This window comes from Artemia sp. Qi Xiang Cuo, chromosome 7 (assembly GCF_049724085.1).
Source record: "Artemia sp. Qi Xiang Cuo chromosome 7, ASM4972408v1, whole genome shotgun sequence".
NCBI lineage: Eukaryota > Metazoa > Arthropoda > Branchiopoda > Anostraca > Artemiidae > Artemia > Artemia sp. Qi Xiang Cuo.
Window position 1 is genome coordinate 34,259,740 of NC_142800.1, and position 24,999 is coordinate 34,284,738.

General features: G+C 33.9%; 2 protein-coding genes across 9 annotated transcripts in view; one reads left to right on the top strand and one right to left on the bottom strand.

Annotated features, from left to right (window-relative positions):
- The window catches only part of Mcm5 (Minichromosome maintenance 5), a 253,686-nt gene extending 239,686 nt beyond the window's left edge, over window positions 1-14,000 (top strand). For all 4 annotated transcript variants that reach the window (XM_089092199.1, XM_089092201.1, XM_089092200.1 and 1 more), the window contains exons 14-15: window positions 8,728-8,855; window positions 13,791-14,000. In XM_089092199.1, the coding sequence (XP_088948325.1) occupies window positions 8,728-8,855; window positions 13,791-13,892 (230 nt within the window). In that variant the 3' untranslated portion in view covers window positions 13,893-14,000. The remainder of the gene's footprint in view (window positions 1-8,727; window positions 8,856-13,790) is intronic.
- Window positions 14,001-19,257: 5,257 nt separating this feature from the next.
- Calx (sodium/calcium exchanger 3) overlaps window positions 19,258-24,999 on the bottom strand; it is a 110,867-nt gene continuing 105,125 nt past the window's right edge. For all 5 annotated transcript variants that reach the window (XM_089092208.1, XM_089092209.1, XM_089092210.1 and 2 more), the window contains one exon: window positions 19,258-21,463. In XM_089092208.1, the coding sequence (XP_088948334.1) occupies window positions 21,259-21,463 (205 nt within the window). In that variant the 3' untranslated portion in view covers window positions 19,258-21,258. The remainder of the gene's footprint in view (window positions 21,464-24,999) is intronic.

Sequence of the window (24,999 nt, forward strand, 5' to 3'; positions counted from 1 at the left end):
GGCATTAACGGCTTGGAAGGGAGGTGATGAGGTATGGATGGGCTATGCATCGTCGACTATTTTAGTGAAGTGGCATTATCATTCCTTGCCCTTTTCATTGGGTCTGTCAAATCGGTGATTTCCTAGAAAAGAAGAAACAATTTAGTATAAAATAATGATTCCCTGCTACAGAAGAAAAGAAATTAGTGAACGTATGATTGTTTATGAAAGCTTAAAATGTTATTCTATTTTTCTGATCTGATTTAGAGATGTAAAAATAAAAAGTTTGTTATTGTATGAATCTTCCTCCTCCTCCATAAAAAAGAAAAAAAATTTAGTAAGGAAATAATAACCCCTCTTTTAGAGATAAATTGCCCTCTAAAGTTGATTCTGTTTTTTGTAGTTCTTTAGAAATATTTGTGTAAAATTTCCCCCTGAAAATTTCACCTCTGGAAACCTTCTTCCTCAAGTAAAATTAATCCCCGTACAAAATCCTTCTACTCTGTCAAAACTGCAAAATCCCACATTTTTGATGATAAAAGCATGAAAAATTCTCATTACTAAGATACGAGAACAATAATTGTACAATTTAAAAATTTTATTCTAATCTAACTCCGAAAAAAGAAATACAATATTTTAATAATTAGTGATAAATGGTCCGGAAAAAAAAAATCTTTAAATTTTCCCCCTTTAAATGTAACCACTTGACCCCAACCGCCGCCTTGACCATTAATAACCGGCAACCAAACTTCTCCTAGGGCAAAAATACCCAAGTACCACTGTGGTTGTATCATCTAAATAAATATTAAATATAATAATAGAAAATAAAACAATATTGAATTTTATAATTATTTATTATATTAAAAATCAGACAAAAGTAAAACAAATAATTTGTATTGTTTTAGAACTGGAACGGAAAAAAAAAATAATTCAAGTGGCCCCCTTTAATTGTCACCTCTTGACACCAACGTCTGACTTGACAAGTAATAACTCGAACCAATCCTTCTACTCTGTCAAAACTGCAAAATTCCACAAGTGGTATTTGAAAATATTGCAAGATTATCTTTAATCATATAAAAGAACACTCATTTTTCAATTTAAAAATTTGAGGAGCAAATCCCTAAGACAAAATACCTAAAATTTAATTTAAAAGTTAACTCACGTTTCCGGAAAAAAAATCTGTAAAGTTTCCCCCTGAAAATTTCACCCCTGGAAACCCCCCTCCTCATGTAAAATTAATCCCCGTACAAAATCCTTCTACTCTGTCAAAACTGCAAAATTCCACATTTTTGATGATAAAAGCTTGAAATATTCTCTTTACTAATAGAACAGCACAATCAATTTTAATTTTAAAAATTTGAGTAGAAAATCCATCATAAAATATACCAAAATTTTATTTTAAAAGTAAGCTCAAGTTTAAGTACAAAAAAATCTGTAAAGATTGACCCTGAATAGTTCTCATGTGGAAACCCCCCTCCGCATGTAAAATTATTCCCCGGACAAAATCCTTCTATTCTGTCAAAACTGCAAAATTCTACATTTTTGATGATAAAAGCTTGAAAGATTCTCTTTACTAATAGAACAGCACACTCATTTTTCAATTTAAAAATTTGAGGAGCAAATCCCTAAGACAAAATACCTAAAATTTAATTTAAAATTTTGCTCACGTGTCCTGAAAAAAAAATTTGGAAACCCACCCCACCATGTAAAATTAATTCCCGGACAAAATCATTCTACTCTGTCAAAACTACAAAAGTCCCCATTTTTTATGATAAAATGATGAAATATTCTCTTTACTAATATAACAGCACACTCATTTTTCAATTTAAAAATTTGAGGAGCAAATCCCTAAGACAAAAGACCTAAAATTTAATTTAAAAGTTAGCTCACGTTTCCGGAAAAAAAAAATTGGAAACACTCCTCCACATGTAAAATTAAGTCCCGTACAAAATCCTTCTACTCTGTCAAAACTACAAAATTCCACATTTTTGATGATAAAAGCTTGAAAGATTCTATTTAATAATAGAACAGCACACTCATTTTTCAATTTAAAAATTTGAGGAGCAAATCCCTAAGACAAAAGACCTAAAATTTAATTTAAAATTTAACTCACGCGTTCGGAAAAAAAAAACTTGTTAAATTTCACACTGACAACCTCACCCCAGGAAACCCCCCTTTTTTACAGAAGAAAAAAATAGTCTGCACAAAGAATTGCCCCCTCCCACCCCCTTACTTTCCAAGCGCTGAACTAGTTTTTTTTTTTACATCGTAAAACTCTATTAAACACGGAAAACATTTGAAAATATAATATATTTCGTCTAATTAGACTAGAATTCAATGTCTCTCTTTGTCAAAACCCATGGTTATCGTCAATAAACCATTGTGATTAATCGCAGCTTTAAAAGGAGAATGACCAATTTCAGTCAACCCGGCTGCATATTGTAAAACACTCAGTCGACACGACGTGATATCTAGTCAATTAAAACATAAATTCCCATATAACTCTCTGTCTGTATGTACGCTCTCTTGGTATTATTTTGACAACGGATTTTTTCCTCCTTTTCCATTTGGTTAACAGAAAAATGCAAAAGTTTTTGGCAAAAACTGAAAAGAAAACAATTTTTAATTATCATCATAATTAGAATATTTTGGTTAACCGTTAATCTATTAAATACAGAGCAATTTTTTAAACTAAAATTAAGGAGCAACATTCGTAGTTCGAAAATGCTTGTTAATCTAATTTCAGGGCCTTGTGTTTCAGGCGAGTCGTTCTTAATGAATCGGGGTGTCACACTTTAGCGTAAAAAGCTAGGGATTGTGGTGGTACTCGCCAATCCTTTCCGGAAGTATTTATTGTCTGAACATGATTTAATAGTTAAATTTAATACAATGTTAATAAAATTTTTTTTATATTTATTTTAATGCCAGTTAAATCCCCCCCCCTTGTACCTTAAAAATACACCCACGAAAAAGACCTTCAGGGAAAGTCCCCCCCCCCCTTTGAAAGTCCCCATCCTCGGAAATTCCCCTTAAAAAATTCTATTTTCACTTAAAATTTCCCCAGGAAAATTTCAGGCGCACAATTAGGCCTGGGATATTCTCCTAAGCCTACTTTCACTTGAGAAAGGTTTGTTTTTTATATTAGTACGTGATTGTTTTTCAAATCATTGGCGAAATCCCCCCTGCCCTGAAAATTTTTGCTGGAAATCTCCCCTCCCAACAGAAATATTCTCCCATGAAAAATTCCCCCGCGGAGAATTTCTTCTGCAGAAAATACCCCATCTCCCCCCGAAAAACCCCCCCAGACGTGGCCCCCCCTGCGGCCGCGTTCCCCCGGCCCCTTCCGCTGGGAGATCTCCACGTGTCAACTTGAGTCGCCCAAGAGAAAGTTCGACAAATCCTGGAAAGTACAATGAAATAATGCTAACAATGGGCAAATTTCATACCTTACATTCTTAACCGTCGCAATACCTTTACGCTAATACCTCTTCGCAAAAAATTCGCAAACCTCGTAAACTAAAGAAGTAATTACATCACTGTTGTTAGCTCCATCATTAATCTCCAATAATGTAAATGCACCCCTCATTTTTTTCCTCTACTAATATCCTTGCAAATAAAAACTATTCTCTTTGAATTCAATTCTCTTACTAATATGTAATGTAAAGAAAACTAAAAAGATACAGCTGTTTTTCCGACACGGACCTAACCTAAAAAAAAAAAACTTGTTTATCATGAAATAGAAATTCAGTTAATTTTGCCAGAAAAAACTTGAACCAGAACAGATTATAACCAACCTGTTTGGTACGGGCACGTATGCAAAGTATATACCTTCAAGCAAATTCTATATGATATTTCAAATTACTATACCTTCTATAGAAATGATACCTCTATGCAAATGACCCTGGTAACCCCAATTCGTTCGAAACCTACACACATACCCATGCCTCAGGCGTAGGTTTGCGTGTAGGTTTCGGACGAATTGTACGGTTACTACTGAAACTCAATGGCATGTTAAATAAATGTCTAGGACTCTTGATTGAAATATTTCTTTAATTCTTGATCTTCTATTTTTCAGTTGTGTGACAGGCTAATAATCTTCTTGTTTCTCGTTGAAGCTTTATATTGGAAAATCTACTTAAACAAGGTCATATTTATTTGAAAACTCGTCTACAAAAAAACGAACATATACATTAACAAAAAAAAGACGACAACATTTAGTTGTCGCTTGGTAAAAAGAGAAAATAATGACAAATCAGTTACAGTTCAAACAAAAATGCTAAACTACGGCTGCTGTTTAGTTTTTCACAAAGTTTTAAAGCTGCGATCCCTGCAAAAAGAAATGTAATGATTTCAACTTTTTGACCTCATAATTCAAAATTCTTCATGTTTATGAAGCTCTCTCCATCTCGGGTCACTTTTATTTGGGACTACGATTGCTCAGTATTTTGGGAGGGATATTTCTAATGATTCCTAAACATGATAATGTTGTAGTTTCATTAGAACAATGTTCATTTAGACTTGATACTCAGTCGTCAGCTCTTTTTCGATCAAATGCCTGTTCGACCAAATGCCTTGGTCCATAATCCATATGAATACAGTCCTAATGAAGGCATCAATTAATTTAATTCATATGATCATAGTAAAAGGACCTTATTGCAGATTCTTTTTGATTTTATGGTGTATGCACTAACTAAAGGGGAGGGGACTGAGTTCTTAAAAAAACTTGAAATATTCCAACGGTTTAAGCAAATTTCAACTTATAGTATGTTTGAATCAGGTCATATTAGTGATCATAAACTCCACGGTCCATGCAGGGATGGACACAGTAATTGGTCGTGGGGCAAGGAGCATGGCTTTAGACAAAACACCAAAAAGCATGCTTGTGTGGTTGTGCAACACGTGAAACTATATCTCATCGGTAGCAAATATGTATGCTCGTGCATCCCGTTGCAGACTTGTTAAAATTACAGCAAGTTACTGTTGATAAGTTTAGCGCGTAATTTTTAGAATTTCTGAAATAAGCTCTGTGTGTGCGAAGTAATCCTCCAATTCTTTATTTGCATTGTTTTTGTTTTCACCTGTATTAAGACTGTATACTATTTAGTGCAGTTCATGAACATCCACGAAACGGTTCGTTGTTATGAACAAGTCAGAACAATTAGAACTTCTGTTTCGAAATCAGGATTTCCGGTATTATTTCCCAAAAATTTATAAGAGATAAAGAAATTTTTCTTAGGTTATCGAATAATAATATGAAGCTCTATCAGTATTGAAAATTCTTTGATTACTGAAAATTTAAGCTTTGAATTTAGGGCATTTTATTTACACAAAATATAAAGATTGTACACAATCAAAACTTGAAAATAGAAAAAGTCGCAGAAAGGATTTTGTTTATGGAAAACCAATGTAAGCTCTAGGTCTTAGAAGATCAAGATCTATATGTGGTAGGAAAAATATTCTACCTTGACTAGAAAAATAGTTACCTTGTCTAGAAAAATAGTGATAAGATGTTAAGGAAATCGATGCGATGACAGCTTTAGAAATTATTTCTTAGTGTACAGTTCGTTTCCGGATACAGAAGAGTACATGTCTTCTTGCCTACTTTTCATAGAATTAAACGTATAAAATATAAAAAACCTCAAATCAGTTTTATTTTTGGGAGGGGGAAGGTCGAAACTTCTTTGCTTCAAAAGCAGGATTTACGGCATTCCTCCCCCTCTCTCCGCCCCTCCCCCCCCAGAAAAATATGATAGATATGGAATAGATGATAGAACCGGCATTTCTTACAGGTTCGAAGCTACCAACCGCTGATCACGAGAAAAAACAGCTGTGAAAGCATTAGTGTTGCTTCGTAACACAACTAGAACATTTCTCTATGTAAGCGATTGGAGATTGTCACATAGAATAATTTTTCATTGTTTCCTATTGACCCATATTCTGTGCCTTATCATTTGTTTCTTATGTTTCCTGTAGTATCGCTGTATCTCTCTTTTGACCGTCAGGATGTTTTGTGTTCAGCTACGATAAAAAGTTCCAAGAAGAACCAAATCCAAAATGGACCTTTATGACACACTCACGTTTGAGATTTATGTTCTATCAGTCTTGACAAGATGATATTCTCTATTTATTTCTTTTTGCATTAAAGTCGCTGATATTTCCTGTTTTCCTTTCATTTAAGACTTTTATTCTTCTGATTGTCGATTGTTCTAAAGGAAGAAATATTTATAAACAAAACCAGAGAGTTTTCTAGCAATGCATCTACTAAGAATAACATTCGTGATTGATGATATGTTAACATGTTTGTTGTGCCAAGTATTCTGTGTTTGAAAATAATGCTCTCTTGTGAAGAGAATGAAGAGATATGTGAAACGAACCTATTTAACGAGGATATAGTGCTCATGTAAGCTTTACAAGCCAGTATCGTGGAGTGTGACTGGAGTATGCACTCCTGAAATCTAATAACTTTGTTATTTGTTCCATGTTCGTACAGCTTTAATTTCACTCACTAGCTTACTGCTGTTTTGATAAACTCTCTGAAACGAATTATGGCACTCGTGCCACACGGAGACTGCAAACAAAGTTTTCAGTACCAAGACTTAGGGGAGGTTAGATTATTTCTATCGAGGAGTTGTGATACTTAAACTGAATTTATCTCTAGGTCAAGTGTCCGTATTTTAGCGTATCTTGTTGTATCTTTCCAAGATTCTCGATGGATCCTCAGATGGATCTTCATGGTAAGGGCTTTTATACAGTTGTCCTCATATGTGGGCCTGAATTCAATTTGTCTTTCGATATAATTTATTTTTAGCATATTATAAAGTTTATTCATACACTGAATGAAAACTTAAAGCTTTTCAACGGCATAAAAATTGACTTCCTCTCCCCCGCATAGTTTTATGATAAAAGGCAGATGCTTATCTAGAGTTATGGGCTCATACTTGGGGAAGAGGGCTTTGAACCCGCCCCGTTCCTATATCTCACGATTTTCGTATTATTCTTTACAGTTTTCTATATTCTTTATATAAATTACCTGTTCTGCAATGTTTTTTTAGCTTCTCCTTTTCCTCAAAGGCTGTGGTTCTCCTCAGAATAAATTTTTAGGTATGTGACTGTTAAGAACCTTCAAATCGAAAAATTGTCTGCGTCTATTCACAGTTGTAAATGAAAAAAATCTTGGGACTTAGATTTACTCATTCAATCTCACAAATATAGTCTATCACACACTCTACACTATCTCACAAATATTAATTTCTTTGAGAATTTCACTTTTTCAGAAAAATATGCAGAAAAATGTTTCAACTAAAGATTGTTATAAATTGTCAGTCAGTTCTCGGTCGAAGTTCAACTGCATTTGCAAGATAACTAAGAACTAGTTTGGAGAAAGTTGTAACCTTTAAATGAATCCAATCAAAAAGTTGCATTTATTCAATAGGACTAATGGTAGCTGAGAGAATTTAATAAAACGGAATAATGAAAATTTTTGCTGCATTTTTATAAGACTTGTAAAAATTTGAGTTATGGTAGTTTTTGACAGTTGAAACTCCTTTTCCAAGTTAAATTATAGTACCAGGGACCGAGCCTCGCTTGGTCAAGGAAATTTTAAACATAAAAACGGTGTCCAGCTTGCGGACCCCCCCCCCCCTCCTTCCAGAATTCCCCCCTGCGGAAATGCGTAAGTATTCTAAATTTAGATTTTTCAAAACAAAGATACAAAGGGGGAGGTATTTTTCAATCTCTAGAGATAAATTCTCCCCCTTCGTTTGCCATCCCTAGCAAGTGCAGAGGCTGGAAAATCTTATCATAATTCTGGGCTGCTTATAATAAATGTCATGGGATTTTACAAATGACATATTATAGAACCAAACTCAAAATAAAGATTTCCGCGTCTGTACGAAGACGTACGTCAAACAGTTCGTGGTACACGGAATGTAATTAAGGAGAATTTTGGATTGACATTTCAGATCACTTCAGGCACCTGACTACCGTTAAAATAAAAACTACAATAGGGGCGCTTTTTCACTCATCAATGTGCTAAGATCTTGGATCCTTTGTCAGAAAACGCTTAAAAGTGAAATCTTTGAACAAAGATCTTACATCTTTGGTCGTTTTTTTGCAAACGTCTTTCATCATTCTGCTCTGATCAGCGGTCTGAGAACAATGATGAGTAGATAATCAAAGTTTTGGCCAGTTTTTATTGTCTAGTCCTGTACATAGGACAATATTACCACCTAAAATGCCTGTCCGCGCAAATACCAGAAGCAAAAGCAAACTTATGCCCGTCTCGTGCCGCACAAACAGACTTAGTAACTCCTTTGTTCCTTTTTTTACAAGTGCTTTTAATAAAATGTAGAGAAGTGTTTTCATGTAAAAATGTTTTCATGTAAAAAAACAGCGCCTTTTAGTGCATTTTTTTTAATGTGTCTATGACAGCTGTTTTCATTAAAATGATTCTGATTCTGATTCTTCTATATGGCAAAACAGTGGCGGTCTTCACACTTTTTGCTAACATCAATGAGCTGTAAGATCTTAGAACAAAGATGAGTTAAGAAACGATAATCTTTGCAGAAAGATGTAAGATCTTTGTGCTAAAAAACGGGCCTAATAACAGTAGAGCTGCTCCGCAACACTGACAAAAGACTAAACGAAATATCGTGTGGAAATATTTACTTTTTTCGTACTAATTTATTTCATTTTTAAACGTACAAAATTTATAAACCCGTTTTAAGTGTAATTGTTGTTTTGTTTTAGGAGCTGAAGGTTTTACATCCGAAGAAGATCACGAGATGCTGGTACGGATTGAGAAGCAGCTCAAAAGACGTTTCGCGATAGGTACTCAAGTCTCTGAGGCTAGCATTGTTCAAGATTTCACTAGACAGGTTTGTAAAGCTATTTTTAAATCTCCCAGCCATGGTTAAACCCAGACAGATACAGATATGTTCTCTGGTATGCTAGCTGTTGATCGCTTGCAATTTTCAATTATCAATGACTATTAAATTCTCATTCCTGTATATTTATCATGTTCGGAGATTTGCATAAGTTTTTTGTGTCTGATTCGGTGTTGAATTCTTTGTTTAGGAATGCTTCATTTCTTCTTTCAGATATCTTAAAGAGTTTAAAAGCTCAGTTTGTTTGCTTAGTTTATTTACTTGTTCGTGTTGTGTTCTGGTGTATGTGTACAATTTTAATCTTTGTAGAGTGTTGTTATTTGTCATTTTTGTCTCCCATTGTGTGTATGTAGTATTTAAGCTGATTCTGATATGTGTTATGGTGAGTAATAATGCTGAATGATTATTATTCGTTCTGTAAAGTCGGTCTCAAAAAAGCTTTTTCTGCTTAAAACCGACTTTTTTTCTATCAACCAATGTTGCTACTTTTAAATGCACCAGGTGTACAAGCCAACGCTATATCACTTTGCCCCAAAACGTAACACCTATTGTTTCTTTGTGATGTCCTTAATTGATAACTGAATTTGATTCATGTCTAACAGAGTCACTGCCGAGTAAGCACTTGCGCGAACTACGTCAAGGCGTTGCATTGTTATCTATAGTTGGTGTTTAACCGCATGCATAAAGACAAATCTCTCCACCCCAAAATCCATTGGAGACGAATATGGTAGACTATATATGATATAAGTCTGAAACCACTCGCCCCTGAAGATGAAAATGCTTTACGACTCTGGCTTACAAGTCACCCTCCGTGATAGAGGAAAAATTCACGAACAATGAAACTTTCGAGTCTTCTAGCCCCAGGGATGTAAAGGTCAACAGTCTAAAGTTTCTTGATTAGTGTCTGATTGGCTTTAGGTACGTGCCTGCCAAATTCCAAGTTAATATGGAAACTTTAGTGGAGAAGGTAGGTGGAGCTCACAATTGATGTACATCTCAGAAATACATCCCCCTGTCCTCTTGGCCCAAATTCTTTGCTCCATAAATTTCAAGGAGACCCGCACACCATGTCCTATTGATCCGAGGTACTTGTCCTATAAATTTCGAGCCGACTGGTGAAAAGAAAGTCGGCCTAACTTCCTGTTGCTGCTTCAAGTAACGGGCCTTTTGGCCTTAGCTGTGACTTGTTTTGGGTAGTCCCCCTGTGGTATAACTTTCTGGTGAAAAGTTGGTGGGAGGGATGGCAGTGGCGTCAATTGGGGAGGGGGGGGGAGGTCCAATTATACAGATTGAAAATCATTCCGCTCTAATTCCTGTTCAAATAAGGTGCAGCATCGTTCCGATCTAATTTTGGTACAAATAAGATGCAACATGCTTACCTTTCTAAAACAAAAGTCGGTGATTGAAGGGGCGGAGAAATGAAGGGTCACGGATGCATTTTCTCTCCAGTTATACAGATTGTAAAAATGAAAAAAAAATTTCAAGAAAAAAAAACTATCAAGGGGGAAAGAATTGTCATTTGAAGCCGATTCAGAAATGGTAACTGTTATTTCAAACAATCTTATTGGGAAAAGTTTATTACGGAAACAAATCTATGGGAATTTCGTACAGTGGCGTAATTTGCTATGGGGCAGGGGGCAATTAACCCTTCCAGACCTTGGTTTACCCCCCCCCCCCAAACCCCAGTTTGCCCTCCAGCTAAAATTTAGTTTCTTCCGAAATCTTTTCAAAACTGAGATAAATCTGCATAATTCAAGCATCAACAGAATCAGGTCAGTTTTTACTGTCATTTTCGCTGTCATTTTGGTTTGGGAAAATTGGCTCCAACTTTGCCCCCCCCCCCCCTGGATTTTTACGAAGTTACGCCTTTGACTTCGTACGCACTTTTTTTTTATGCACTTCATATGTTTTTAGTACGTACTTCGTGTGTCTTTTTCCTTTTTTCCCCTGCGAAAACCTCTGAAGAAAGCTAGGAAGTTTTCTTTTTCCTTTTCACCGTCTAAATGCATTTAATTTACGTTGGTTCTTACTCTTTTCATATGATTTAACGTCATCAGAATTTATTGCTTCACTTTATGGTTCTCTTTAAATAAACAAGTTTATGCTATTCATTTGAAGAATTTGCTGTCATGATACCCCATAAATTCTGGTTATACCGCTGAAAAGAAGTTCTATTTAGTTCTGATTTCCAACTCAAAACTTCATTCTTTTCTCGGCTATTCTTCTTGTATTCCCCGTTCTCGAAAATAGTGGCAAAAAGTGTTTTATGACCTCATTTTCCATAGCCCCTTGCTTTCCGAGAGGAGTATTGTCTTCTTTGATTTTGGAGTTGGTTGCATCTAGGCCAAGTATTCTCGTTGAATTTCAATTATAAAGATTGCATTGTGGAAGAATGTGAACTAGATCTAGGAGCTCTTGTCAGAAGCGTTTTGGCACCGTTTTCTCTCTTTCATGTTAAGTTGCATATATGTTGTAATTCTCTAGTTTTAAGGATGATATATGTAGGCAAGGGCGTATCCAGGAATTTTTGTTCGGGGGATTTTTTTGTGGGGGAAGTGGTTATAAAAAAACTTTAAAAACACATAAAAAATTTGTTTAGATGCATTTTTGTTGCGTTTTTACGAGTTGGACTTTTTTTTTGGTGGGGGGGAGATGATAGGGGATCAACACTAATTGTCTATTTCATCTTGGCTTCTATTAGATATTCTAGAATATTTTTTGTAATTTTTTAAATTGTGTTTATATGTACATAATTATCATCATCCTGGACTTCATGCATGTTGAGCTGCATTACTCCTTCTGGGTAGTTTTCTTCTCTTTCTTCTCCCTTTTTCAGGTAGGTCCTTCTTGTGGACTGTTACAAGTCAATAACTAAAGGGTTGGATACACATAGGGTTTTTTTCTATTCTAGCGTTTTCTTGGCAAATATTTTCAATTTGTAGAACATGGATGTTCATAGAGGAAAATTTGTTAATGCCAAGCCGGTAAAAGCATATTAAGTATTTAGCGGATAACATTTGGATTGCATAAAGACACATAAGCTTTTAAGGGTTGAAATGCCTCTGGTCAAAAATAGAGTAGCTTCCAAAAACATTTTTGTAGGAAATTTTTTCAAATTATAGACAACTTTTTTTTAAATATCAGATTGCATTGAGATTTTTTTGCAGCCATTAAATTTTTGGAGGGTTCCAGTTTTCAATTTTGACGAAAAACTCCAGGGCCACTGGATAGGATATGTGCTGTCCCTTTTAAGTAAATTCAATTTTCCTCCCCCGTATAGTAGGTGAGCTTTGAAAAACAAATGTCTAATTTTGGGTTTCTTAGATATTGACCTGTAATACTTTAGACAGTACGGTACAGAAAAAAAATTGGTGGGCATTTCCTCCATCCAAAATGAAAACCCACTACATGCAACAGATTTTATGAAGGTTCAATTTTATTGGCCGTAGTGTATCGGTCGGTTATGTCTGAAATTAACTTTAAGAAGCAAACTTTTTTTTTTCTTGTGGAAGTGAAAATCAAAATTGAAACTCAATGAACAAAAATTCTTACTTCCGGTTTATCTAACATGTGATTGTAAAATTGGCTCAAATAGATTGACTGGTGATATTTCCGCATTTTTGTAGAATTCTGAAAAACTAACACTGTAGTGAAAACACAAAACCAACCCGACGAAATAGGATTAGGAGCAGAAAAGTTCTTGAGTAGCCCACAGAAAATGAAAGACTAATTTATAAGGTTCTCAACTGTCTTCCACGGGCAGTAAAGTCAGTAAATTTCTTTATACAGTTTTAATTCTCTAAAAAAAGGTAAGCAAGTCTAGTTTTCAGTAATGTGCTAGTTTTTGAGAATTCTACAAATATATAGAAATATCACGAGTCAGTTTATTTGAACTAATTTTGGCAATCGTATGTTATATAAACTGTGAAACTTAAAACGACTAATGTTCGTTTTAAGTTTCAACTTCGCTCTTTACTTCCATCGGAAAAAAAACTTGGCCCGATTTAAGCAAATACACTAAACAATTAAAATGATACACCAAACATTTTGGAGAAACTGGTCCCTAAAATCATATTATTATTAAGAATATAAGGATATAAAAAGTTTAATTGAGCAAAGACAGGGGGAATGCCCCTTACTTGTCCCCTAATGACGGACCTTTGTGTGACGTTTAACCAGTGACAAACTAATGCACGCTTTGACAGGGTGAGGAAGTAAAGCCGTAATTGAGAAAACTTCGCATAGTTACGTATTTCAACGCTAGTACGATGTCGCAGTTAGGGCTGAAGAAAAACCTACTTTTTTCGTTTATCAACTCCATCCTCCTTGACAAAATTACCGATATGCTACAATTCCTTTCACCTATGATTCTGATTACAGCGGAATCTGTTTGTTTGAAATAGGTTAAAAAAAAACTACAGAGCTCTCTGTGATTGTCTATTCATGAATAGATGAAGAAAGAAATTAGCTTCCATTCATCATAACAATATATAACCATTCTGTACTAGGTCCCTTTTAAGGTTTGTTTGGAAAACGTGACTTCCACGTGACTAAAGAGTTTTCTTTTTTGGCATTTCTGGCTAACCTGTAGAGTGACACAGTGTAGAGTTTGGCTTTGTTTCAATATAGGGAATAAAAGATAGTTTATTCCTTATACATTGATGAATGCGCAATCACTGAAAGCTCTATAACAATTTGGTAAATGAATAACAAGACTCGTGCAAACCAGTTTAAGTCCTGACATTAATACCATATTTTCATCCATCACCTTGTTTTTACTTGTTTGCGCTTAAATACTGGAGGAATTGAGATTGAGGATTTAATGTTGAAACTGAAAGAATGCTCTCCGACCAAAACAATCTTCAATGAGTTCTTTTATTTTGTTAAAATGCTCGAGTGTCTAATTGTTTTTCTTTTGTTTTCCAGAAATATCCGGAGAGATCTGTTCAAAAAGTGATCTTTACCATGATTCGTCGAGGGGAATTACAACACCGAATGCAGAGAAAATTGCTTTATAGACTTAAGTGAAGTTTGCTGACATATGGGAACCGAACTTGGTCGCTTCTATAAGCGCATTGGATTATCCTGTTGTATATTTTCTTCAACAGATGAATCAATAAATTCTTTTTTAATTTTTTTTTGTCTAACTTCGTTAAGTCAGAGTTTACTAGTCCAAAATTTAAGAAAAATTACTGCAAGAAAAACTAAATTAGATTTTGCATTGAGACAAAAGGTTTGGGCTTGGTTCCTGGAATTTGACTACGTGTTGATGTTCAAAAATTAGCATTTTAAAGCGTCTAAACAACTATTTGTCTCCTTCTCCCTCTTTATATATTTATAATAGTTAGATCATTGTGATTCAAAAGATTTTAGGCCTATTATGGTTTTAGTTTTTTCTTTTTCTTATTATCGATACTGGCAGGAGGGGGGGGAGGTAAGTTTTTAAACCATATATTTTGAGAAGCGCTTCAAATGATACTTTTTTTGGTACCTTACAAATAAATATTAGATCACATTATTAGAGTCATATCATTTTTTAGTTTGGTTGGACATCCAGTTTCGTAATTAAAAAGGAAACGTGTGCTCTTTTTATCGAAAACTAGTTTGATCTACAGCTCGGACAAACTTGACCGAAGGAAGTGATTAAAACAATTCAAATGGTTTCTTATTTTACCGTTACAGAAATAAACAAGCCCTTTTACAATGATATTTTCGTAAATCTATTTTACAGTAGAACTCGGAAAATGGTAATGCCTCATTTTGACTTTGGTAGCCGAATTCTTTCTATCTCAAACTGGCTTTGTTTAAAACTGGCGTCTCTTTGCGCGTGGTACGTGCTATAAATTCTAGCAACCGTGACACTTGGTGGCTATGATTCAGCCCAATTCACACGCGTACTTAATTTGACATTGGTGTCTAGGAACCATCACCTCAAATGACCAGGATTTGTATCCTGTTTAGTAAGCAGTTCTGATTTAAGTAGAAAGAAGTTTTTGAGTACAAGTAAGAAAAACAGATAATTAATATATAAAAAACTCATTTTGAAAATGGGCTTGAGGGTGGGTTTGGGTTGGGGGAGGGTTGTAGAAAAGTATAATTTTTTTCAAGAACCTATGAATATAAGTGAAAACGAAGGTGAAAAATAGATTTGGCTTTACATTCCATATATATCAGAATAATCTTTAGTTATAAATGCATAAATGAAGAAAGTTGGTGGGTCGAGGAAAACAGGCTAAAAAGATCAAGTAATGTAAAGCACAATGCTTTTTGCGCTCCTTGTTTTCACTTATATTCATAGACTCTCGAGAAAAAAAAATGTTTTCCACTTTTAGTACACTTTGAAAATGTTTTTTTTTTTGTATTTATTATTCATGACTTTTTTAGTCTACTCTCAGATAAAAGTTTGTCTTGTCTAAAATTCGAGTATAAGTCACCACAGGGAAATGTTCTTACCGTTGCGCTATCAAGTCTTGTATAATAGTGTTTGTTGTATCTTTATGGTGCCTAATCACCCGTTTATATTGTTTTATTTATACAAGAGGGGAGAAAATTCGATACTGTACTATTGCACTGACATCGGAAGTTAAAAACTGGATCACATATTTTACAAATTTGTATGACGAAAACACAAATGACAAAAGTAAAAAAATAAAAATCTGAGAGTTGAGGAAAATGAGTCAAAAGAGCAGTAGATGAATTGCTGGTGTAATATTACACGATAGCCACTAGCGTATAAAATTATTTTCTGAAAGCTCTTTTTTTCACCTTTGTGTACATGGTTTTTCAAAATTGGAAGGGTACCATGGTACATGGTACAAAAGGTACCATGTTTATTGGCTCGGCTAAAACGTTTTCAGTGCAGTCAATGAACCTTCATGACGAGTGAGGTTGTTACAAATACGGAAGAAATTGGGCTCACAACGCGGAAGCGGCTTTTTGTGTGTGAGAACCTACCTGCGTTAAACCCTTAGTTCGGCGCAAAATCTTGAAATTAAGAATAAAACACCGAACATTTTTAATCACAGTTTCGAAACCTGTAAAATCGGATTTCTTTTATGTATTCGGATCAAGTTTATACTCTGTTCAAACGAAGTTTTGGCTTATTTTTACATTTGCCAAAAAATTATATCCTGAAAATTTTTATTTCTTGGGTTCGCTGGCAGGATTTCTGGCTAGTCGAGACTAGTCAAATTGCGACAGTCGAAACACAATTCAAAAATGAGTTTGATGTGTTTGAATTCCAGAATTGTACGATTGTGGAAACTTCTATTTTGACCCGCCAATTTAGGTTAGCGTTAATACCTTGTCCTTAAAGGTATTGGATGTCTACTACCTCCTAGCGCTTAATAGGGCGAATGACTCGCTGTTCATGACTAGTTAATTGCAATTTTGACAAAATCGTCGAATCGGAATATTAAAAGCTACACACTATTCTGGACGGGAAATGTTGCGCTATGTTCTTATTTTTTACTATATAGAACAGGGTTGGGGAAATTTTACTTCCAAATAATGGTACCGGTCAAATCTCTTGTGGAGATTTGATTCGTGTACAAATTTTTTCCAATTTATCCTTGTTATTTTTCTTTCCATATATTCATTCGTACTTGTAATATCTATTTTGTATTTAGATTTCCAATAGAAAACTTTAGCTCACGTGCTAGAGATTTCCTAGGCTTAAGATAAAATTTAAGCCATTTTTGCGCATAAACAAAGGAAGAGAAAAGAAAAAATCGCCACTACGGCAGAAGTCTTAAAAATCAGGAAATAGAAAGACAAGTAGGAAAAAAATTTATTTTTTGAAAAGAAAACAATAACGAGTTGTAAACAATTTATCAACCATTTTAACATGCTACTACGATTTAACAATAAGGGGAGCCAGTATAACTTTCCTTCATCCTTGGACACAGGGTTCCCCATTCAGGCCACTTATAACAGAGTAAAAACAACCAGTAATATGTAATGATTAACAGCTTTTCAATAGGCACCGTGGATATTGCAAATATTATTGTTAGGAACAATCGTTCTTGCGACAGAAATAGAAGAACGAAAAAGACAAAACCCAACATACAAACCGAAAAGACTAAGCGGATATTTTGGCAAAGGCTTCCGCAAAGTCGTTCTCAGTTCAAAAGAAAAAAACTAACCTTTGATGTAACCTACACAGAAGTAAATAAATGGCTGAAGGAGATGAATCTAATAATCTTTCTTTTTCATATGATTTTTTTTTACAAGGACTTATATAGATGGCCTACGTCTGTTGTCTGGGTCGAAATGATATGTCGTTCGGAATTTCGCCATTTTTTGAATGCTCTCTTTTGCGGGGTATGAAAAATAAATACAAGGAGTATGTCCTATATGACTTTACTGATTTAAGTCACCGGTTGTCACGACTAAAAGTTTTCACCCATCCTGGAGTATTTTTTCTAGAAATTAAGACATTTTTTTAATAAAATTTAGAAGAACTAATAAATACTAGCCTATTTTTCAATGTGTACAATTTTACGGTTGTTATACCCGCTATTTAGTTATGTTCTAACATCAGCCCATAGTAAACGGAAATTTAAAAACGTATTTTTAAAGAAACAGTTTTGACTAACGGAAAATTGTTCAATTAACACTGAATCGAAAGTTTTAGCAGTTATCCACGTTCTCTAATAGTAATTTACATCTACAAAAAACTGAGAATTTTAAAAATGAGGCTGAGATATCCTCAAAATGGCAGGAAATTTAAAAGAATACACCGTTGGAATAAACATGACCGAAAGCTCCTAATCTGAGACTTAATACACCCAATATTGGTAATTAAAGAAAATTCTGTTTTGACAATTGGTATCAGGAATATGTCCTTTTTTCCGTCAGCCCTTGTAGCCTACTAGTGGCTGACTAGCCACTAGTGGCTAATCAGCAGGACTACTGCCGCTCTAAATCCAAAATAAATTAAATGTACTTCCAAACTTCGTTTTGTTATAAGATGCGTTATGAGATAGTAGCGAAAGAGATCACGCTACAATAAAGAACTATGTTTGGCCTTTTCCTACCTATTAGTGACTAGTCAGCAGGACTACTGCCCCTCTAAATCCAAAAAAAATTGAATACACTTCAAAACGTCATTTTGTTATAAGAAGGGAGGACCATCATCCAATATCTATTAGTTTACAATCAAACTTTCAACGATTCTATTTGTTGGGAGATTATATACTTTGATATTTAACAATCTTTTGTTTCACCGAATTTTTTTTCCTCTAATCCGTGTCCAAAAGGAGAATTTTCAGCTTAGCCTGTAACCAAAACATCCATATAGGAACAAAGGTGGCTACATATCTGTACTTGACTATATTTTCGCTTTAACAGGCTTCCAGCTTTGAGCAACTTCTCAAATTGGTAAACACTATTTTCTGTCCGTATCAATTGCAGTTTAACTTGTTAACCAAATATTAGAATTGGCACATCAGCATGATATTATCTTGACATCCAGTTTAGCTTTGTCCTTTCTAAGGCAACTTGATTGCCCAAAAATACAGAGGTCACGGAATAGTTAAATTCATTCGCTGTTTCTGGGGAAACTTTCAACAAGATTACTTCAAAGTTATACGTTTGTAAATAAACCTCTGAGCGCTTTCACGCATGCTTTGTTTTCAGAGAGTAAATGTAAAGTATAGTTGATAAAAGTTTACAAAAATCAGCTTTTCAAAAAAAATCACAAAACAACTCAATAGCTTCCTAAGGCCGAAAATAATTTTTTTAAGGACCATAGAGGGCTTTGTTCATGGGCGTAGGCAGCATATAGTCTAGGGGGGGCAGTCGATAGTGTGATGGAGGGCCTTTTATCAACTGCTTTTCCCACCATCTGCTTTTTCAGCCATATCTAATGTAAATTTGAAGGTTTAGGGGGTCAGCTGCTCCCCTGCCCCCTCCCTACGCCCATGGCTTTGTTGCTATTAAGTAAGTAGATCGGTGCTAAATCTTAGCTGCAATACTTATTTTTTAATTAAATAGGATCTGTTACAATGGTTTTTCCCCTTTCTTTTCTTTCTTTTTATAACGACGTTTTATGAAAGAAGTAAATCGCGAATAAAATGAAAAAAGAAGAAGAAATACAATCGAGGCTGGATGTATAGAGGGGGAGGGTAGCCTTTATTTTGAAATGGCTCAAAACGCGTAAAATTAAAGGTTTTTTGACATGGTCAGACTTAAATATTCGTGTTAATATGTGTCCAAAAGGCAAAATTTCTGTAAAATATATATATATATATATATATATATATATATATATATATATATATATATATATATATATATATATATATATATATATATATATATATATATATATATATATATATATATATATATATATATATATATATATATATATATATATATATATATATATATATATATACCCACTATCAGCGTTTGTAACAGTTTTTAAGTAAGGTACAAGCAAGATGGGAATAAAATGACAATTTAGGACCTGCTTAGAGCATAGATTAGGAGTTTTGTTTCTGCTTTTGTTAATGTTCAAAGTTTTTCTTCAAGCATGCGTAAAATGGGTTTTTCTCCGTCATTATACATACGACTAATTTATTATTGCAAAAATAAGATATTCAGTTTATGAATAACAAGACAATATCCTAAAATTGTCTCCCAATCGCTGCTTTATTTCCAGATATTGAAAAACTTCTACTCCTTCATTACCGAAAAAAAATTAAAAACGCCACGATTGTTTCCCACCTTTTATTGCCTGTAAAGGCATTGACTATGTTTTGTACATACTCGCTAGTTTTCCTCCTTTTTTACAGAAATTTGGCCCATCTTGTCTTATGATATTGATTTTTCGAAATAAATATCTTATCTAGAATAAAATATAATGAAAGGTTCAGCTTAAACGAGCTTATAATAGTTACAAGAAGTTAAAAATGTCCATTAAATTGAGGGCATATCAGTATATATATTTTTTTTAAATTTCTAATATTTAGGAATAGCTCCCTATGCTGAACGCTTGAGAAAATATCAAAATTGAATACTGACTTTAGTTGTTAGTACAACAAAATAAATTTATTGGCTGTTCTGGCCTCTCTTGCGCCTGACGCAAAATATTGATTAGCCCCTCCTTCGTGTCTCCCAAAAATATCCATGCCAAATTTTAGCAAAATTTTTATTTATTAACAAAATATTCATATATTAACATAATTTTTCATTTATTTAACTATGGATTTCCTTACATTATATGGGAAAAATAACCCCTGTTGTAGCACAGGGGATTGATGCTCTGCTTAGCAATATGGAGCCCATTGTTCGATTCCCGTCGCAGCAAGATTGGGCGACAAGCTTGCTACTTGTTCCTGTAAAAAAAAGGACCCAGCAACGTAAATGTCTATTCGACGCCCTATGCGCCAGCAATGCTTTGGAGGATCTTTATATGGGAAAAATGAAAATTTCGGATTTAATTTGCTTATACTTATTACCAACTGCCCCCTCTACTTGATTTTATATAGAAAATTCCAAAAATTATAAAATGATTTTAAATGTTAGATAACTTATTTGAAATTTTCTACCCCTAAAATTTCTGCACCCGGAGCAAGTGCCTGCACCTCTGCCCCTCCTAAAACCGCCTCTGAGTAAAATATGATTAAATAAAAATATTAAATAAATAAAATATAATTTAAAGTGTGATTGACAAATAAATCTCGAGCCAAACGCCGTGCGTTTCGCCTCGTAAGGTTACATATTTATTTTTTTTAAATCACTATCACAAGCCCTAAAGGACCGAATTCAAATTTCAGGGTAAAAATAAAACAACAAAAAATGTCAAAAGTTTAAATTGTCATAGATTCTCCAACCGCTCCTTAACAACCTGCTAAGAAATATCAAGAGTAAATTATGCAATTCTTTCATTCCGAGTGTTTCCGTGCCTTGTTTTATCTCCATAGTTATCATAGAAATACTATAGCACTTAATGGGATTCGAATATCATTATATTGAATATTTGCCAGTATAGAAGCTCTGTTATAAGTGGCCATCTTGAGCTCCCCAAATACATCAGACGAAAACACACACACACTCACACAACGGCAGAACCGAGTCCTTTAAATAACTGGAATAAACAAAATCAATTGCATGCTTAACCGGTCTCAAAATCACTGTTCACATAGCTGCCTGCTAGACTTTTAATATTGATATCATGTGCGTTCCTTATTTTCACCAGATCAGAACAAGGGGAATGTGGGCCATTGTTGGTTTGAAGGGTAATCAACTATTTGGTTAAAAGGTTCACGGGTGAGGTAGGCAGTTTTCATTACATGTCCAAACTCAGCTTGCATTAGCTGCCAAATTTCTATGCAGAATTTTTTTTCAATTTGATAGTTCAACTAACACCCGCATTGGTTCCTATTTAAAATCCTTGAATTACACCATACGCTTCTAGTGAAGACATGAATACATAAAATAGCCAAAAGAAAACAAATAAGCAACTTGTGGCAATTTTAGCCCCCCGTGGTCCACCAAGCTCGCCTCCAATCCTTTTCGTTCGTCTTAAAAGCATCACAGCGATCGCACACAAGGCTGTAGTACAGAAAAGTGTGACACTGAAAGCCAAACTGAAAAAACACAGTAACTATAAATAAATACATAGGTTTACATTTCTTTACAATTTTATTACCCTTGGTTGATAGTTTGTTTTACTCTTTCTATATATATATATATATATATATATATATATATATATATATATATATATATATATATATATATATATATATATATATATATATATATATATATATATATATATATATATATATATATATATATATATATATATATATATATATATATATATATATATATATATATATATATATATATATATATATATATATATGTGTGTGTGTGTGTGTGTGTGTGTATATATATATATGTATGTGTGTGTGTGTGTGTGTGTGTGTGTGTGTGTGTGTGTGTGTGTGTGTGTGTGTGTGTGTGTGTGTGTGTGTGTGTGTGTGTGTGTGTGTGTGTGTGTGTGTGTGTGTGTGTGTGTGTGTGTGTGTGTGTGTGTGTGTGTGTGTGTGTGTGTGTGTGTGTGTGTGTGTGTGTGTGTGTGTGTATATATATATATATATATATATATATATATATATATATATATATATATATATATATATATATATATATTATATATATATATTTGATGATCGAAAACAGATAATAATATCGAAGGAATGTTAGCTTAGCAAGTGCAAATAGGGTAACCTAGCTTAACCTTTCTAAGGCAAATCTAACCAAACATCATTTACTTGTAGCCGTGGAACTCGGCACACTGATAACTTAACTCATATAACTTACTTGTAGGACTTGGCACAGCACAACTCAAGACCAATAACTTAACACTGAGCAGTTCCACACACCTAAAACTCGATAATGGCAAGTGAACGCAGAAGGAATTAGCACACCAAGAAAAAAGCCCAGTCAACTCAACTTACACCAACTTTTCAGTTTTCATCCTTACCATTTCTCATTATATGCCTACTCTCTTCATGTCTTTTGCAAATTAAATAAAAAAAACAATTTTTTTTTAACTGAAAGTAAGGAACGACATTAAAACTTAAAACAAACAGAAATTATTCCATACATGATAGGGGCTGTCCCCTCCTCAACGCCTCGCTCTTTACCCTAAAGTTTGACTTTCTCACAACTCTATTTTTTTAAACAATAAAAAACTTTAGCGTAAAGAGCGAGGCGTTGAGGGAGGGACAGCCCCTTTCATATACGGAATAATTTCTGTTCGTTTTAAGTTTTAACGTCGTTCCTTACTTTCAGTTTAAAAAAGTTGTTTTTTTATTTAATTTTTGAACGTTTTTGAATTAATACAGGTTTTTATTTTGGCTCACCGTACATGAATAATTAGAACAAAATTTGCAAATTAATTTTACTCTATTTGGTTAAATGGCTTTCTCGAAAGTCGTTAAATTTTATTTACGAACGTTTTTATTAGTAATAAATATACGTAACTTACGAATTAACTTACATAACGAACTTCTACATTCATATATTTTTAATACATATATTAGGGGGTTCGACCTCTAGTCAATACCTCGCTCTTTACGCTAAAGTTCGAATTTTGTTCCAATTCTTTAAAAATGACCCCTTAATCACAGAGGCCGTTATTTAGAATAAATAGGTCTTATGAAAGTACTAAAAAATCTTTGGCTTAAAGAGCGAGGTATTGACTAGGGGGTGAACCCAATCAAATACGTAATATTTTCTGTTCGTTTTAAGTTTTGATGTGACTCCTTTCTTTCAGTTGAAAAAGTTGATTTTTTTATATTTAATTTCTGATATTTTTTTAAATAATGCTGGGAAATCCAGCGCCCCCTTCATAGCAATGTCTCTTCCCCCATGGAAAATTCCTTCATGGAAAGATCCTCCCACATAACCCTTGACCCACCCACCCCCTCCTCCACTACCAGAAAAAATCCCCCCTGAAAACGTCTGTATACTTCCAAATAACCAATACTATATGTTAACATTGGGTAAAGTTCATAACTTTCAGCCCTCCCCCCGGGGACATCGGGGGATTAAGTCATCGTAAAAGACATAGTTATCATATTTTTGATCATGCTGAACAAAATGGCTATCTCAAAATTTTGATCGGGTGACTTTGGGAAAAATATGAGCGTGAGAGGGGGCCTGGTTGCCCTGCATTTTTTTTGGTCACTTAAAAAAGGCACTAGAAGTTTTAATTTCCATTCCAATGAGCCCTTTCACGATATTCTTTCACGAGATTGAAACCTCTACAGTAGAGTTCTCTGATACGCGAAATATAATGGTGTGATTTTCATTAAGGTTCTATAACTTTTAGGAGGTCTTTCCCCCTTTTTTCGAAAATCAGCCAAATTTTCTCAGGCGGGCAACTTTTGATGGGTAGAATTAAACTTGATGAAACTTATATATTTGAAATCAGCATTAAAATCTGATTCGTTTGATGTATCTATTGGTATCAAAATCCCGTTTTCTAGAGTTTCGGTTACCATTGAGCCGGGTCGCTCCTTACTTACAGTTCGTTACAACGAATTGTTTGACTGTTTCCACACATTTGTGTTTCATCAGTTCTTATTTTCTAGTAATTGGACCAAGGTATTTGTTTTCATTTAAACATATGATTGAGGGTATTAAGTAATTAACTGAGTTGATTTAACAAGCTTTAAAATAAAAGCCATAGTGAATTTCATTTTTTTTTATAATAACCAAATGAATATCTCTTTGATTAAATAACCCTTATATTCACTTTCTTTTGTCCAATGTCCATAAAAATGCGTTAAAGAAGTAAAAAGTTGGACCTTATGTTTATCATACAGTACGATCCTGTAAAAATTTTAATTTAATACGTATTTACTACAAATTCAATACAAATTAACACCCAACCTGGAACGGTTCATTAATTAATTCCTTAATGTGTATTATAATGATTGTCAAAATATGAATAATTTTAATGAGAGATTTTTTTTCTATTTTCTCCTTTTTCTTTTATGATCAAAACTAGATGAAAATACTTAAGAACTAAGGAACTGCAAATAGACTAACCTAGATTAAGCTTTCCAAGGCAAATCTAACCTAGCATCACTTATTTTCTTATTTTCTAGCAATTAAACCAAAATATACATTTTCATTTCAACAGAGATTTATGGTGTAAAATAACTAGATGAGTTGATTTCACAAGCTTTAAAATAAAAGCCACAGTCAATTTAATTCTGTTATAATAGACGAAATGAATATCTCTTTGTTTAAACGACCCTAATATTCACTCTGATTTGTCTAACTTCAATAAAAATGCGTTAAAGAAATGAAAAGTTGGATGTTCGTCATGGAGTACGATCCTGTGAAAAATTTTTTTTAATACTTATGCTTCAAATTTAATACAAATTAACAGCAAACCAGGAACAATTTTTTAACTAATTCCTTAATATATGATTATAATGATTATTAAAATATGAATGATTAGGTCATTTGCCTCCATTTTTCCAAATTTGATGACGAATGTACCGAAGTTAATTCACTAAATACGCTAGTCAATTTTATTCACAAAAACAAATGCAAAATTTAATGCGAATTTAATTTTCGATCCTTCCATAGCTCG